Here is a 15,417-nt window from a genome sequence, read left to right on the forward strand (position 1 = left end):
TATACAAAGCAAGTGGAAAATGTTCTGGTCTGGAGGAGGCTGTGCTCCGGGGGAGCAGGGAGTGCTCTGTCACTGAGCCCTCCAGGGCATTGCATCAGTTGTGCTGTGTTCTCAGTACACAGCAATGGAAAGCCCACTTCTGCGGTGAGATGGTAGCCTCTGCCTGGCACTGTTCTTGGAGAAACAGTTGGAGAGGAGCCATTTGTGAAGAGAGTGGGAGATACACAAGTCAAATAGCAGCCAGAGTAGTAAAACTGCAGGAAGATTATAATGCTCACTATCTTTACAGTGACCTGATGTTCGTAGCTCAGTAATACCACCCTGTTACCTAGCAGCATAAAATAGACTGCATTTTCACTTCTTAGGAGTTCTGTAGAATATAATAATAATCATCCTCATCAATATTGTAATAACATGAGAACAGCACAGAGGGGTTCAGGAGAGGCAAGAGACCTAGTGAAGACAGTGATATTGGCTGTCCTTTAGACCTTACTCCAATGTCAGCCTTCTCATGCAGCTTCTACTTTGGGACAAGTTTCTGAACAGCTTGATACAGACCTTGAGAGGGTGGAGACTTTGTATTTGTAGCAGCTGTCATGCTAAGCAAGGAATGTTAAATCCAAAAAGAACAAAACCCTGTAAGGATTTGCAGTGTCACTAAGGCCTAGAAACCTTTGTCTATGGACTTAAAAGGTACCCATAAAACTTCTTATCATAGTATCATAAAACTGATGTCATAATCTTATGATGACATATGTGACTTTTTTAGCAGGGTTAAAAATAGTCCTTTTGCTTACCAATGTATTGCAAATATTGTTTATTAAATGTAAGAGTAATATTATATTTATTGGTGTTACTACAGGTCTACCTAAAATTTAACACCTGATTTTGCACTACAGAAAAGTCATTTATGCCTGCAGAGTCATACTTCTTTTATTGCTTTCTACTTCTATTGCTCAGAAGTGCAGGGTAGTAGAAAATAAAATGTGCCTCAGAAGGTCTAGCTTCATTGAAGGGTTAACTTGGTTAGTTCTGTTATATACCAAACATTTTTCTTAGGCCTATTGATGGGTAGACTGTAGTCCTAGGTTGACTGAGAGATACAATACTTAATAACTGTCCAATTAATTTATTGGAATTCCTTATTACAGTCCTCAGTATTGTCTATAGTACTTTATCCCTTTTTCTTGGGTATGCGTGAGCAGATGTCAACACAGTGGGTCTAAAGAATACTGTTCTCTGTCAAATCAGCATCACTGGATGTGGTCCATTGGTACCTAATCCTTGTCTGGTTGAAGTCAGTGAAGCAGGTTCAAACTTTTCCTAAACCACTTCACCTAGCAAATTTGCATTTCCACCAAGTGCTCCTCATGTATTCAGATAAATCACATTGCAAAGAACTGTTGTCATAAACAGCTTTAAAAGTATTGCACCTAGTCATATAAAATCACTTTAGCTTATATTACTTCTTTATGTCAGCAGATAAATACTGTTGTTACACAGGTGTACTTGGGACTGTAGCCGAGTTTGTCCCAATGCCATTTCTTTTTTGCCTAGGAGACCTTTGAGAACTCACCTCAGAGCACTTAGGGACAGCTTTTGCGCAAGTCCTGTCTTTTGGCCTGGTGCTCCAAGTCTCTTGCGTATGCAGCTGCTGTACTTGATTTCTTCTCCTGCTAACGATTTTCTTTAATGTGACCCATGTCCTGTGTCATTTTTTCTAGTTCATCATCACGGGAGTAAAATGTTACGTTCGGAATCAAACTCTTCAATTACCACTCAGCCTACTATAGGTTGGCAAACCCCTCTCTTTGTCTCCTCCTCCTCTTCTCTCTCTTCATTTCCTTCCCGCTTTATATATATATATATATCTATCTATATATATACACACTTTTAACTATATGCTTCACCCATCATATTTAGCTTAACATGTTCCTACATGGGCTGGTGCTTTGCAAGCTAATTTTTTGACACGCTTGAAGAGTGTTTCAAAAACAGTTGTCATTCACACTGACACAGTTAAATGCTAACATGTCTTGCATTTATTCATGCAGAACATTCTCTCATATGTGTGTCTGTATGTGTGCGTGAGTGCTTAGCCACCAATTACCTCATCATAGTTTGGGTTTTATGTTCATCATTGCATGTTGCCAAACTACATAACTTCATAGTTTTGAATAAATATATTTGCTGCTTTCCTGTAATTTGTATTTAGCTGTTTCTTCTAGAACATCCAAGCAAGTATTATTTATTATGAATAGCTGTAGAGTTAGCAAAACTGCCCATCAGGTTGTGTCTATGTATTAATAGTTGATTGATTAACAATGATTTAGCACGTTGAGCATTCCATTATCACGCTGACTTCCTTTGACAGTGGTTCATTCCTGCTGGCATAAAGTATTAGAATAAGCGAGTTCTGCACATAACTCCTCTGTGTCCAAAATAAATGCATTACACAGTAATGCATTTTATTTATTGTTAAAATGTGTTGGAGTTGGCATGGCAAAAATGTCAATAAACAGTCTTGTGACATCTTTCATATCTGACTCAATGAACACCTTTCTTTGCAGCTAAAGGGAGGACAAATGTGGAGCTGCGTGAAAAATTCATTTTGGCAGATGGTGCCAGTCAGAGCATGGCAGCTTTCCGACCAAGGGGCCGTAGATCACGACCCTCTTCAAGAGGTGCTTCTCCCAACAGATCTACTTCTCTGTCAAGTCAAGCTGGCCAGGCAGCTGCCCCACAAGCTGTTACTACAAGTACACCAAAGGTAAGGAGAAATGTACAAAACTGCACTGGTTAACAAATGGGATATAGATTGAATTTTTTGGGTTTTTCCTTGCTCCAGTAATATTGGTGGTTTCTCTAGCTGATGGAGAAAAAATATCTCCGTTTTATTTCATAGTCTGGGGAAGATCTGAGAAGTGTTATTGTTCAATGTGTTTCCTCTAGTGTTTGTTTGCAACATGGCAGTAGAAAAATTTCTACATTTAGGGTGCCCCATGAGCTAACCGGCAATTTGGGAATTGCTCAGAAAGATCAACAAACCTCTCCATTTCATATGAAAAATAAACTCTGTCATGTCTTCATTTTAGAACATTTGTCATTAACTCTTTCTGCTTAGTTTTTATTTCTACTGAGATTTGATTTCCCTGTAAAAGCCTGGGTATCCTTCTCCATGACATTGTTTTCCTCTACTGTCCTTCATATTTTGATTTACCATTGTTTCATACAGACACCACATCATTTAACACGCAACTATGGTAAACCATGGTTGACAAACAGCAAAACATCAACTCCTTCTAAGCCACCAGAATCCTCAGACTATCAAGGGTCATCTGCAGAGGTACAGTAAGGACAGAAATTCTAGTCTAATGACTTCCTTCACTAAAACTGTCACTTCACTAACAGCCACTAGAGTGTCAGTGCTTCACAGCTGCAACATCTGTGCATATTAATACATTGTCTTTATTTTAAACCTTTGTCAAATTATTTCTTACCTTTTTTCCCCCAAGTTTTTTGGAATTTTTTATGTTATATTTTTCACGTTTTTTTAATTTTAGGAAAACTCAGCCTCAATGAATTTGTCTAAAGCTCAAATGGTCAATAAATCATAAAAGTATGGAATGAAATGGTTGAGTAAATGTGGGAAAGTACTTTAAAAAAAATAATAAAGCATTTAGTGTACTTTGCAGGTTTCTTTCCTAAAATTGCTTACTTTGAGTTCATGAACTGCAAGCACAAGATTAATAAATAATGATCCCTAGTGCAAAATCACTAAATAAGAAAAATACCAAATCAATGTGAAGAAGATGGCACAAAAATCTGAATGTGATATGTAAATCTTTACAAAAACTGAAAGTTTTGTATAGTGGGTAGTGACCAATCATTGCTCTAACAGGATAGCTATTTGATGACTTAACAGGAAACTAGCATGGCTTACATGGAAATTGCTAGTACAGCAATTAGGATTGTGCTGACAATTAGGCTGTACGACCAAAATTTGAAGGGGGTTGGAGCAAAGTGTTTCCTCTAATGTCATTACAGTCAGTGAAAAGATTGCAGCTGGATCAGGCTGCACACTGATGTGTCATTTGTGGGAGTTACTCTTGCCCTGGGTTGGATAGAAGGCTTGTAGAGGAGAAGCTTGTGCTACCACCCACTCTGTTGTACCTACTTTTCACAAATCTGCACTTTGCTGCCTATTGCTGTTTATGTGACACCTTCTGGTGCAAAGTTTCCATAACCTCAGCATGGCTTTGCTCAAAGATGCACAACAAACTTCTCCCCCCCTCCTTCTGTGCGTGTTGTGCACATTGCAGGTGTGTCTGTGGTTACAGCCCTGCAAACACACAGGGCTGTTGCTTAGAATGATTAACAGCACAGAGTTTAGTCAGTTGTCAGTTTCTAATATATTCCTGTATTTTCTTTCATCTATTAGCTGGTAACTGCAGTGAAAGATTAATTGATGGTACATTAAAGGGTTTATAGACATGGAAAGGTGTTGCTTTCATTGAATTACAATGACAGGAAAGCAGCTGGCCTGATTTCATATGGGGGCACTGTATTTCTTATCTGCTCTTCCAACTGCCAGTAGTTTCAGTGAGTTTCTTTTATGTAAACCAGTGTGGTTTAAGATTATAAATGGAATGGTTAGGGTGGGGTAGGTTGCAGTGAATTTCTAAGGCATTCTGCAGCATTTACTGCCCAAGAGAGGAGTTATTCATTTTTATATGTAAACTTCAGCTCATCTTCGGGGAAAACTGAAGAACCAGCTAGTTCTATTTTTTGCACTGGTGATTCTATCCCAATGCCTTGCCCAGAGTGCAGCAGCTTCAGTGGAGGTAACTGTTCCCTTCCTCCTTATCCTCCCTCCCAGGCAGTGTCTGCATAGCAGAGATTCCCAGGGCGTGGCTGGCTGTATGTCAGGCACTGTACTCGGCTTTAACGAGGGTTTAATGTTGTGAGCTGCCCTGTCAGAGCCAGCAGGTTGTCTGCTCTGCAGCATCTCAGCGCTCTTTTGTTCAGAAGTGCCAGAAGAGGTCTGAACTGGCAGCTGCCAGGCAAGCTTCTGCCAGGCCTCTGCTCTGTTCTTAGCTCAAGGCAGCTTCCAACACACTCCTCTGCATCTCGGTTTTCAGTACCTAATTCTGCCTACAGTTGTATGGGGATCAAAGGCACACAGCACAGGATCTTGGGATCCAGGCCACTCCACAAACTGCATTCATCACTGCACTGGTTGTTCTTATTTTTGGATATTTATGTAGTGTTTTTGTGTTAATTAAATTACTATGAATACGGTAGTTTTCCTCTTATTTGCATACACCTCTTATTTAGTGAGTGATACGCATTTTGAGATCTGAGGATTCAATTTTTGTGGCTGTGAAAAAAATTTTCCGATTTGGGGCAGGATTGTAAGTCAAGACATTTCAGAAATAAGAAAGCAGACAGGGTAAGACTGTAGTAGAGACACTGCAAGACAGTATATTGACAGCTGGAACTTTTAAAATTAGTCCTATTCCCTTTTTTCTGGTTTTTTGTTGGTTTGGCTTGTTTTTTTTTTTTCCTCCTAGCACAAGGTTTTTAAAATTTGGTAGCCTTGTTTCAATTTTAAAAATATTTTCATCACCTATAACTACAGACAGAATGGTGGAAAGTCAAGTTATGCAGACATAAAATCTCAATATGTACCATCAACTAATCTTACATGCTTGACTAATTATAAGAAGGTAGCTTTTTTCTTTCTTCATATGCCTTGAAATACACACAAAGATGCTAAAATGTTAAGCAGACTGTTAAAATTATTTTTGTTGTTGTTTTACATTTGGACTGCTTCAAATGCAGACTGCTAAAGGAACATTCTAAACTTCACGTTATGAATAATGTCCATAGTGGCTCAAACCAGTATTTCAGATTCTCAGTGAATGTTGTTATGATGATCATATTCTAAGCTATGGAGCACCGACTATCAGTCCTTATCTTCAGTTAAAAAAGCATTTGTTTGTTGTGTTTTGTTTTGCACAGGGAACACCAATTCAAGGAAGTAAACTCAGACTGCCAGGGTATCTATCAGGGAAGGGTTTCCACTCAGGAGAAGACAGTGGCATCCTGTCAACAGCAGCTACCAGAGTCAGAGCTCAGTTTGCAGGTGAGTGAATTGACTTCAGAGATTGATCTACCACTTGTTTGTTTTCCAGCTGAATATTTAAGGTCACTTTAGGGTTCAAGGGAGATGTCAGAAGAGTGGGAAGGAGTGAAAGTCCTACTGTCTGCCCATTGCTGAGGGCACACATAATCAGGCTCTCCATTCACATGTTCAGCTCTGGATGTGCAAAATCATGACTGCAATCTTCTTGACAGTGGTACCTCCAATGTATCTGCCCAAGGAACTAGGGAAGAAGCACTTAAAGGATCCAGTTCTTTACAGTATTCAAGTTATTCTCTATTGTGTTGGAGCTAAGGGGTCACTCATGACTTGTCCATTTCTTTTGAAAGAACTGAAGGGAGCAGCTGTAGGTGGAATTAATGGAATTAATTATTAATGGAATATCCCATAGAGATTTTTAAATCAGTATACAAAAATAGAAAGCAGTGAAGCTGTGCTCTTCCAGGGTGCTCAGAGCAGCTCAGTGTAAGGGAGAGGGCTGGATGGTTAGAACAGAAGATAGCTCTACTGGCTTTCCCTCACAGCTTAGGGCTCTGCAAAACATACTCAGCAGTACTGGAAAATCCTGATCAAAGAGTACATGTCTTTTAAATTACAGATGATTTGAAAAATGAGCCACCTAAGATTTCAGTTTCAACACGGTGTTCTTCACACATACAGGGAATCAGATTTGTGAAGATCAAAAATACTTAAAAAGTAATTGGAAAATTATGAAAAACCACATTAATTGTTTTCTGTTTAAGATTCCTTGTTGTGTTTTTTTTCTTCATGGCACATTGTCTGGGCAGGCTTTTACTTAGCAGGCTTGCTGAGAGCTCATCTTCTCAGCCCTTTGATGGGCAGGATGTATACTTTGCCCTTGTTTAGCTGCAGCTTTCATCTATATGGGTTTTAATTTGTTTTAGAAAAGAGGGGTACACATTTAAAAGTTGTGGCATTCATTTTCATCTCCAAGATGCCTATACTTAGAAATCATGAATGCATGAAGAGACCAGATACTGAATTTTTTTTTTTTTTCTTTTTCAATTAATAGCTGAGAAAATGGCAGGGGAAAGAAAGGCTCTGGCTGTTGAGTGAAGGTACAATGCACATCTAGTAAGTCAAGAAAAGCTGCCAGGATAATGCATTTTTAATGAGATGTGCTAGTGATGAATAACTATGTGTCAGCATTCGATCTTGCATTTGCTTCTCTTTAGTGTGAGACAAAGCATTTTTTAGCTTGCCTGGCAGAGGTCTAAATTTTAGTTTGTGCAACGAGGAATCTTTGGGGTTGCCAAAGACCTAGGAAAGGACTTTCCATCCTTACCTCTAATCCTGATAGTTACCTTCTCTCTTTCTAGAAACCAGAAGAACTCCAAGCAGACCTGGTAGCCGAGCAGGAAGCAAGGCTGGCAGCAGGTCAAGCAGCCGCCGAGGCAGTGACGCATCTGACTTTGACATTTCAGAGATCCAGTCTGTGTGCTCGGATATGTCAGAGACTGTTCCTGCTACAAGCAGACCGACACCCCGAGCAGGTTCTCGGCCAGGATCAGCCAAGCCTTCTAAGATTCCAACTCCCCAGAGAAGGCCACTAGCCAGCAAATTGGACAAGTCCTTGAAGAGATAATATGATTGGCTCCATAAAGGTCTTTTCCTTTTGCATTAAATATTTAAGTTCCTAAGATGTAAAATATTATGTAGAAATTATTGTGAAATATCGCAAGAGGTGGATTTTTAATTCTGCAGATGGCCTTATTTGTGTATTTGTCTTCTTATTTTATGTGTATAATTTTTGTCAGATTCTTTTTTGTTTTGCCATATCCTGTGAGAAGGGGAAGAGTTCTAATGTAAACTAACAGTTGTACACAGTAACATGTAGAAAGTACACTAAAATAATTGCCGAATGTACAGTGTACTGAATGTACAGTAAGTCTCTGCAACCTCAATAAAAAAGGCCTATCACTATGTCATTAGTTAACAGTAAAGGATACCTCATGATTTTTCTTTAAAAAAGAAAAAGAGAATACTAAAAGCCAAAAGACACAATTACACATTTTGAGCTAACTAAACAAACACTAAAGGATGTATGTCAAAACTACTAAGGAATACAAACACACATTCACAGTACCCTTATTTATACAGCATCTCCCAGAGAACTCACAGAGTTAATTAAGCACTTGCCAATAATATGATACTCCAATACCTTGCAGCATTTCTGTGCCATTGCTTTCAATGAGGCCAGACACATTCTGGATATCTGAACTATTATTCTGTAAGAATATCAATATAAGGTGCATTCATGTAAATGTGAGGTTTTCTTTTGCTTGAGTGGATGGTAGCACTGTATCATTGAACTCATTTTGTATCAAAGCAATTTTGCTTGCAGAAAGCTCAGAAATAAACATGTCCCTTAACTTTATTTCTATTGTATTTCTTATTTCAAAGGAAGGTAATTTTCTGTGTTATGTTCTAGAGCACATACCATTTCAGATGACCAATAATTACCCTAGGAACACAGGCTTTAATGTTATTTCCCATTATCAGCTATCTGATTTTGGTTAGCTACTGTATTTGTTTAATAAAACACTAAATTGCACATATCAGATCATATGAAATTATATGTAATTATTGTGTCTCGACAATTATTTTCTCATATTAAACTGTGTCATTTATATACCATGTATAAAAGTCATAGAGAGTAATTCACTTGCTCTATTAGTCAGGGAAATATTTTAGCTATTCATGGATTCATTGAAAGGATTGCTAATAGTTCAGTTTCACTGGAAAAAAGGTGCAGCTTCAAAGGGGAGTGCTACATGTAGCATGGCTGGATAGATGCTGTGGTAAGTAGTGACAAAATCCCTAGAAATTTCAAATGTCCTTTGATGATATCAGAAAGACCTGGGTGGGATTTGGCCAACATGGCAGGCCAAATCTCTAAACCTGACTGTTCATATATCAGAAAATGCCATACTTTTAGTAGAGGAATTTTAGGGGAAAACTGGATAATGGTTAACTGCTGACACTGAAACAGAAGCTTGGTTGATCCCATGAAGGTGATGGTGAAACCTGCATTTGCTGCTAATGCTTCTGGCAGTATTACTAAGAGGATGTTGTCTCAGTTGTCACAAGAGCTTCCTGCAGATTCACAAGTTGACTTACACCATCAGTTTATAAGAAACAGATAAACAAAATAATACTCAAAAGATAATTGAATCAATCAAAACCCACTTGCATCAGGATTTCTTTCAACACAGACTTGTACAAAGGTTTGTAGAAAGCCATCACCAACCGGTCCTACCTGGCTTGGGAATCAGCACATGTGTTTACTGATTACTGAAGCATCGGTCTCTGCTGCACTGCTTTATCTTTCCATTTTTCACCTCTCCTGCTGCTTCCATTCATCCAGTGATTGCTTTCCTAGAACATTAAAATAGATCAGGATGACTCCAGTGCTTTTTGAAACCCCTAACACCCTTGGATAGGTTTCAACGTTTACAGGTGGCAGCTGAAGTATCTCTACTTGTAAGCAGGAGAAGGGAAAAGGATAGAATTTAGGCACTTGCGTGGATAACTTGGCTGTAAGAGGTGATGGTGCCCAGTGTGATATTCGTGGTGCATTTTTTTTAACCACAAGACTGGTGTTCAAGGATGTAGGGAGGACAAATCTAACTCCTTTGCAAGAGTACAAACTTAGTTCAGTACCTTGTATCCCAAGAGCAACCTACTACACAGGAGGTAGTGTTGGCACTTATTGAAAGCACCTTTTATATTGCAGTCTTAGCTCAAATATCTTTTTAATGCTTCATTAATTCTGCAACTTTGTGGAATTTTTGTATGACTACATTGTAACTTTATAGAAATATTAGAGAGGTGACCAGCCTCTGAGAAATCCAATGCCAGCTAAAACCCAAGGACAAAGTAGATTACTATGACTGGCTAGTGATTACAAAATGGGGGAGGATGGGACTGGCAAAGTGGGAAAGTTCATTTATTGGCTGGAGAGAATCATCCAGTGTCAGAAACCAAATTAATAGTAAATTAAATAAGACTGGGAATTCAGTTAAAAAGCCTAAATCTGCCTCCAGATGTTACACCTTAATCAACTTCTTCCAGAAATTAACTGCTTTAGGTTGATACTAAGAGAGTTTTCAAAATTCTGTTCCCTGTGATACAAAGTTCATACTGACAAAAGTCTGAAAATAAACAATGGATGCTCTGTGCTTCTGTGACCCAAGGACAAATCTGCAGAATTTTGTGGGAAAGGCATACTGTGAACATACAAAAGCGATAGGTAGCTCAGTTGTAGTGAACTATTTTTGTAAAGAAAGTATTCAATTTCCATCTTTCTGTAATTAAAAAAACATTTCTACTTTGGTACCAGCATAAATGGGAGATGAAGGTTTAGCCCTACATGTACATCATCACCTTATTCAGTTGCATGAAGTTTTATGTAACCTCATCACCGGAGATGCATTTTTCACCCTTTTATTACCTTCCTTATAATGACAGGAGTTGATCATAAATTCACCAACTTAGTGTGGCCTAGACTATTATACCTGTTTGTTCTGTGATTGTCCTGCGCCAGTGAAGGGGCAGAGGTGATGGGCAGGCAAAAAGGGCTGGACAGCCAATGGCTATGGGAACCATATTGTTAAGGGAATAATGTATATTTAGCACTTGGAAAAGCTGGCTCAGTTCTAGGTTCCTTTACTTTTTCATTTTCAGCTTTCTACATTTCTGTTTTTCTGCCTTCAAAATGGGAAAGTTTCCACAGAATTTTCTGAAATCTGATGAAATCTGTAGTGATCTAGTGATGCCTCCTGGCCTAGGCATCCTCAGATTCAGTTAAGGTATATTGTGACCTTCTTACATTCTAATGCAATAGATGACAGTAATTCAGGCTTTGCCTCCAGCACATCTCTTCACAAAAGCATAGGAATGGTGCTATATTTAATCTTAATTTTAAAACTAATGCATTTCATCAAAATAAACTGATGCAAGCAGCTATGCCATACCACAGTGAGCAGCAGGGTTTGGACCCATGGTTGCCATAGCAGTGACAATGCTAGCAGCACCCCAGAGCTTGCACATGAGACAGGGGCTGTAGTGTTAAGTGTGTTCCTCAGAGTACGTGGCAAGAAGACACATTGCTGAGCACTTGCTGTTAATGTTCTGTAAATAACCACAGCGACAGAAAATGAGCATTGCCTCGCTCATTGCGTCTCCATACAGCTGCCCCAACTGCTTCCAGCTGTTTCTGGTTCTTAGGCTGTTTGGTAGCACCTGAGCTCATCCTGGAGAGGAGGTATTTAGCTAGATATTTGCTCTGACTGTGGGTTATAGGAGGAAGTGGTGATGTTAGGACCTTTATATACTTGTGCAAGGTGAGTAGGCTTTTATAGAAAAAAAAGAATGTGCTTCCCTAATGAAACTTGTTTTCTCTGCTGCATTTGAATAACATGTTTGCAGACATGGAGGTGGGAGAGATGGTTGGTTTGTTTGCTTGCTTTTTTTTCAATAGTGCAGGTAGGTTACTCATCTCTGTGGAAAAAACAACTTCTACTTCCTGAAAACAGGAACATTGTAGAGGAAAAGGGAGCTCTTCAGAAATGGATAGGGCAGCATCTTAAATTCTGTGTAACTTGCACAAAAATGCTGGGAGGCTGATGGTATTGAGGTATTTTCAAGTTCTCTGGTAAAGAATTGTTCAGAGTTTTGCTGTTGCAAATGAAGTGGTATCTGACCTGAAGCTAAATGAATCTTGAGTGTTGTTTTTTCATAGTTAAGTGGTTCTTCTGAACTGAAATTATTTAAATAGTCTGAATTGCAGCTTGGGGTGCTCAAACTGTTTTTTCTCTATTGAACGGTTGAAGGAAAATGTGATGAAGGTGAATTGTGTAACTTAGCTGGAATCCTGGCTGAGTAAGGATGAGAGTGTTAATACATGTGTTATTAGCACTTGGATGGTTGAATGTGAGTAAAAACCCCAACCTATAAATCAGGCCCTGTCAGCATTTACAATACTATTTGTTCTTCTGAGAGGAGGCAGATGGAGTGGTGATAGCTCTGTCCTCAGGGAAAGCTGATGTGGAGCTTTTTGGGGGGGTCATGGCGATCTTTACAACATTTGGAAAATTATCCAATACCATTTATATTTTTTCCTCTTTTTGGGGCTTCATCACGGCTCTTCCAAATCTTAGAGTCATAGGATAATTTAGGTTGGAAAAGACTGCTAAGATCTTTCTATTCTTTAGGCAGAACAATAGGAACCTCTATGAAAGAGTTTGCAGTATCTGGGCTATTTTTAAAGATAATGCATTCACATGATAAAGAAATATCTCTGTATTTAAAAAATAATTTAAAATGATTAAAGTATATGACAGGATGTGAGTGGGGATGAGACAAACAGGCTTGTAAATATGAAATATTGAGGAAGTCCACATTTGCTTATCAGAAGAGGGGGTGTGGCTTTAAGCAACACTGATTTGAAGCTTTATAGACCAAACCAAAAAAAGAAGGTAATCAGTACTAGGTAGTGCTCACCAAAGACTGAAGTAGCTAAACTGCTACTTGGAGTCCTCTTGTCTTCTATGAGCAGGAGAGGACTGAAAACTGTCTAATGTATAATGGATGCCCTTTCCAGAAAGGTACCAGTAAGCTTAGGAAAAGTGATAGACTTGGAAAAATGATAGACACAGTAATAAATGAGATAATATTGGAAGCCTGAATAATTATACTATGGAAGAGTTGGCTTTGTTTTTGGAGGGATGTCATGCCTTAGAAGCTGCCTGAAAGTCCTTGAAAGGATCAGTTAATGTGGACAAAGGTTGAGATTGACCACATGGCTTTGCAAAAGAGATCAGTAATTCTCAAAAGAGTGAGCACTTATGGGATCAGAGGAAAGGGCTTACCGAGGGTAAATAGCACATTGAAATCTAGGAAAGACAGTGTAGGAGAAGGTGCTTGGTTTTAACAGAGGAAAGAGTTCTGCAATGGAGCCCTGGGCAGGTTTTAACATAAAGCAGCAGATGCTGGCTCAGAGGTTCCTGAAGTGCACATTGTTGGACGAGTGCTCTGGAAAAAAGCATCGCTGCGTTTCTGTGATTCATCGTGTCTCCTGGGGGTGTGCATTGCTTTCCACTGATGCTGGGGATCCTGCAGTGACTAGCTCAGCCCTAGCCAACTAATCTTTAGATGGCTAATTTAAGTAGAATGAATCCCACCCTAAATTAATGAGTTTATTTCAAGCTAAGAAACACTGGATAAAATTTTCCTGAGTGGTTTGGGAAAATCTGTTTCTAGCTTTTATTACTTGCACACCTTTTTGGTGCAATAAAGGTATTTTCAGGCATGCAAAGTATGGATCATCATATAATTTTGCATAATTTCTAGTCACATTCAGGAAATGCAAACCATGTAAGAGCGATGGAGAATCCCATCCCATACTTTAGGAGCTTGTGAGCGTTCTTGGGATCCTTCAGCAGCAAAGCCAGGTACGATAGTCTTCCTCTCTGTGTTGCTCCCAGTCACACCTACCTCTGCAAGGCACCTGCAAATCCTGTTTCCTTTAAGTTTTCCAAGTATTCACCCTCCTGGGATCCACGGGCACAAGGGGAAATGAACGTGTCTTTCATGGGACAGTGGCAGATCATGCACAACCTCGAGACCTAAACCATTAAAAAAACTGAAGAAATTGAAAAGAATACCATGTTGACATGCTTCTCTTCCTTTCAAGTGTCATGTGGATCTAAGGAAGGTAAGTGTTCTTTTTTTCCAAAAGACATGAGCTATTCATTAATATGGTGTGATTGTTTTGGTTATTTTTTTTGTTTGTTTTGTTTCATTTTTTCCTATTTGCCTTCTAAATAAACACAATTGAATATGGCCATGCATGAATAGCTCTTCCTGGAATGAAGAAAAGTAAGTAAGTAACTACTTCTTTGAACAGTTATCCAGTGAGAAATGAAGCCAGAGCACAGTTTATTATCTGGAATTTAAGGGCTAAGCATAGGCATTCATTTTAAAGCAAATATAATTTCTTTTGTAAAAATATAATGAGAATGTAGTAAACAAACCGCAAATAAGTTAGGCAAGCCTAAGGAAGGCAAGGTGCTTGCAGTGGAGGCTATTTCCATGCATTGCTATTGTTTTTTTCTCATGAGTATGTTTGCAAATAGAGTTGTTCTGAACTGTACAATAGCTCTGCAGCATTTCCTATTAAAATTAGCCAACTGAATTTTCCAGCTCATGTGTATGGTGCTGTAGCAGGAACTGAAGTGATGCTTCCTGTGGCCAGATGGTGAGGAGGATGTGTGAGCTCCAGCTCCTGAGCTCAGCTGGAGCTCCTGGTTATGGTCCCATGTAGGCAGAGCTGTCTCCTCACCCGAGAGGCCTGGCAGTGCCTCTTGGGAGGTGATCCCTCATTAGTTCTGCTGATGCTTGGGAAGAGTGTGAGCATGATCAGTGTTTTCAGACACTGAAACACTTTAAGTCCACTGATTAGGTCACTTGGCCAATGCAGGCTTCTGCATGGGACTTCTTTTTTATACACATGCTGTCTTTACCTAGTAGAGGAGCTATTGAAGAAATAATCTTTAATAGTTTGTTATCTCCACATGATTCAGGGCATTCATTTCTCTCTCTTTTTTTTTCTTCCCCTGCTCCTCCAACACCTCTAGCTAATCAGGATTTATTAAATCTTTCCACATTTCTGAGGAGGATTTTATTCTCAATGATGTAAAAAATTTTAATGTAGCACTTGCTAATGGAAAACCTCTTCTTAATTACCACTGAAAACTTCCACCCCTGAGTGAGAACTTAGTATTTGGTAGCTTTAAAGCTTTCCATGTGAGAGAGCTCCTCCTCCCCTCCAAGCTCCCACTCTGTTTCCAATAATGTGTGCAGGGCTCTCCAAAAATGTTGCAGTGATCTCATCCAGTAAAATAACCCTGGTCAGTACTAGCCCAAATCCTCCAGTAGGCTGGAGCTGGCTATGGGGGCATCAGGCTGCCATCACCACCCTCTCCCCCCACTGCAGGAAAGATGCCCTGAGGTTGGGGCTCACTGTCCTCTCGGAGGCAGAGGGTAAAAAAAACGTGTCTGTGGGCAGAGCTGGTGGCTGGCAGGGGTGGCAGGCAGCTGCTTGGTGGCCTGGTTTCATGAGAACAAGGGGTCTGTCATAGCTGCAATGGCTCGCCCCCAGCAGCAAGAGGGACAGGCCATGCTCTAGTGAAACACTAAGAGAAGCAAACAATTAGTCAGGAATTTCC

The 15,417-nt window shown here is 39.5% G+C and overlaps 1 protein-coding gene and 1 long non-coding RNA gene across 12 annotated transcripts in view; both read left to right on the forward strand.

Moving 5' to 3' along the window:
• Positions 1–8,750, forward strand: part of DST (dystonin) — a 291,637-nt gene extending 282,887 nt beyond the window's left edge. For 6 of the 7 annotated variants that reach the window (XM_069011407.1, XM_069011403.1, XM_069011404.1 and 3 more), the window contains 4 exons: positions 2,571–2,770; positions 3,236–3,346; positions 6,025–6,148; positions 7,507–8,750. In XM_069011407.1, coding sequence (XP_068867508.1) covers positions 2,571–2,770; positions 3,236–3,346; positions 6,025–6,148; positions 7,507–7,772 — 701 coding nt within the window. In that variant the 3' untranslated portion in view covers positions 7,773–8,750. Of the gene's footprint in view, positions 1–1,724; positions 1,794–2,570; positions 2,771–3,235; positions 3,347–6,024; positions 6,149–7,506 lie in introns of all 7 variants that reach the window. The other variant, XM_069011406.1, reaches the window with a different exon arrangement.
• Positions 8,751–11,480: 2,730 nt separating this feature from the next.
• Positions 11,481–15,417, forward strand: part of LOC138108564 (uncharacterized) — a 40,335-nt gene continuing 36,398 nt past the window's right edge. For all 5 annotated transcript variants that reach the window (XR_011150008.1, XR_011150009.1, XR_011150010.1 and 2 more), the window contains exons 1-3: positions 11,481–11,532; positions 13,541–13,641; positions 13,730–13,904. This is a non-coding gene — a long non-coding RNA (uncharacterized lncRNA). The remainder of the gene's footprint in view (positions 11,533–13,540; positions 13,642–13,729; positions 13,905–15,417) is intronic.

This window comes from Aphelocoma coerulescens, chromosome 3, assembly GCF_041296385.1.
Source record: "Aphelocoma coerulescens isolate FSJ_1873_10779 chromosome 3, UR_Acoe_1.0, whole genome shotgun sequence".
In the NCBI taxonomy this organism is placed as follows: Eukaryota; Metazoa; Chordata; class Aves; order Passeriformes; family Corvidae; genus Aphelocoma; species Aphelocoma coerulescens.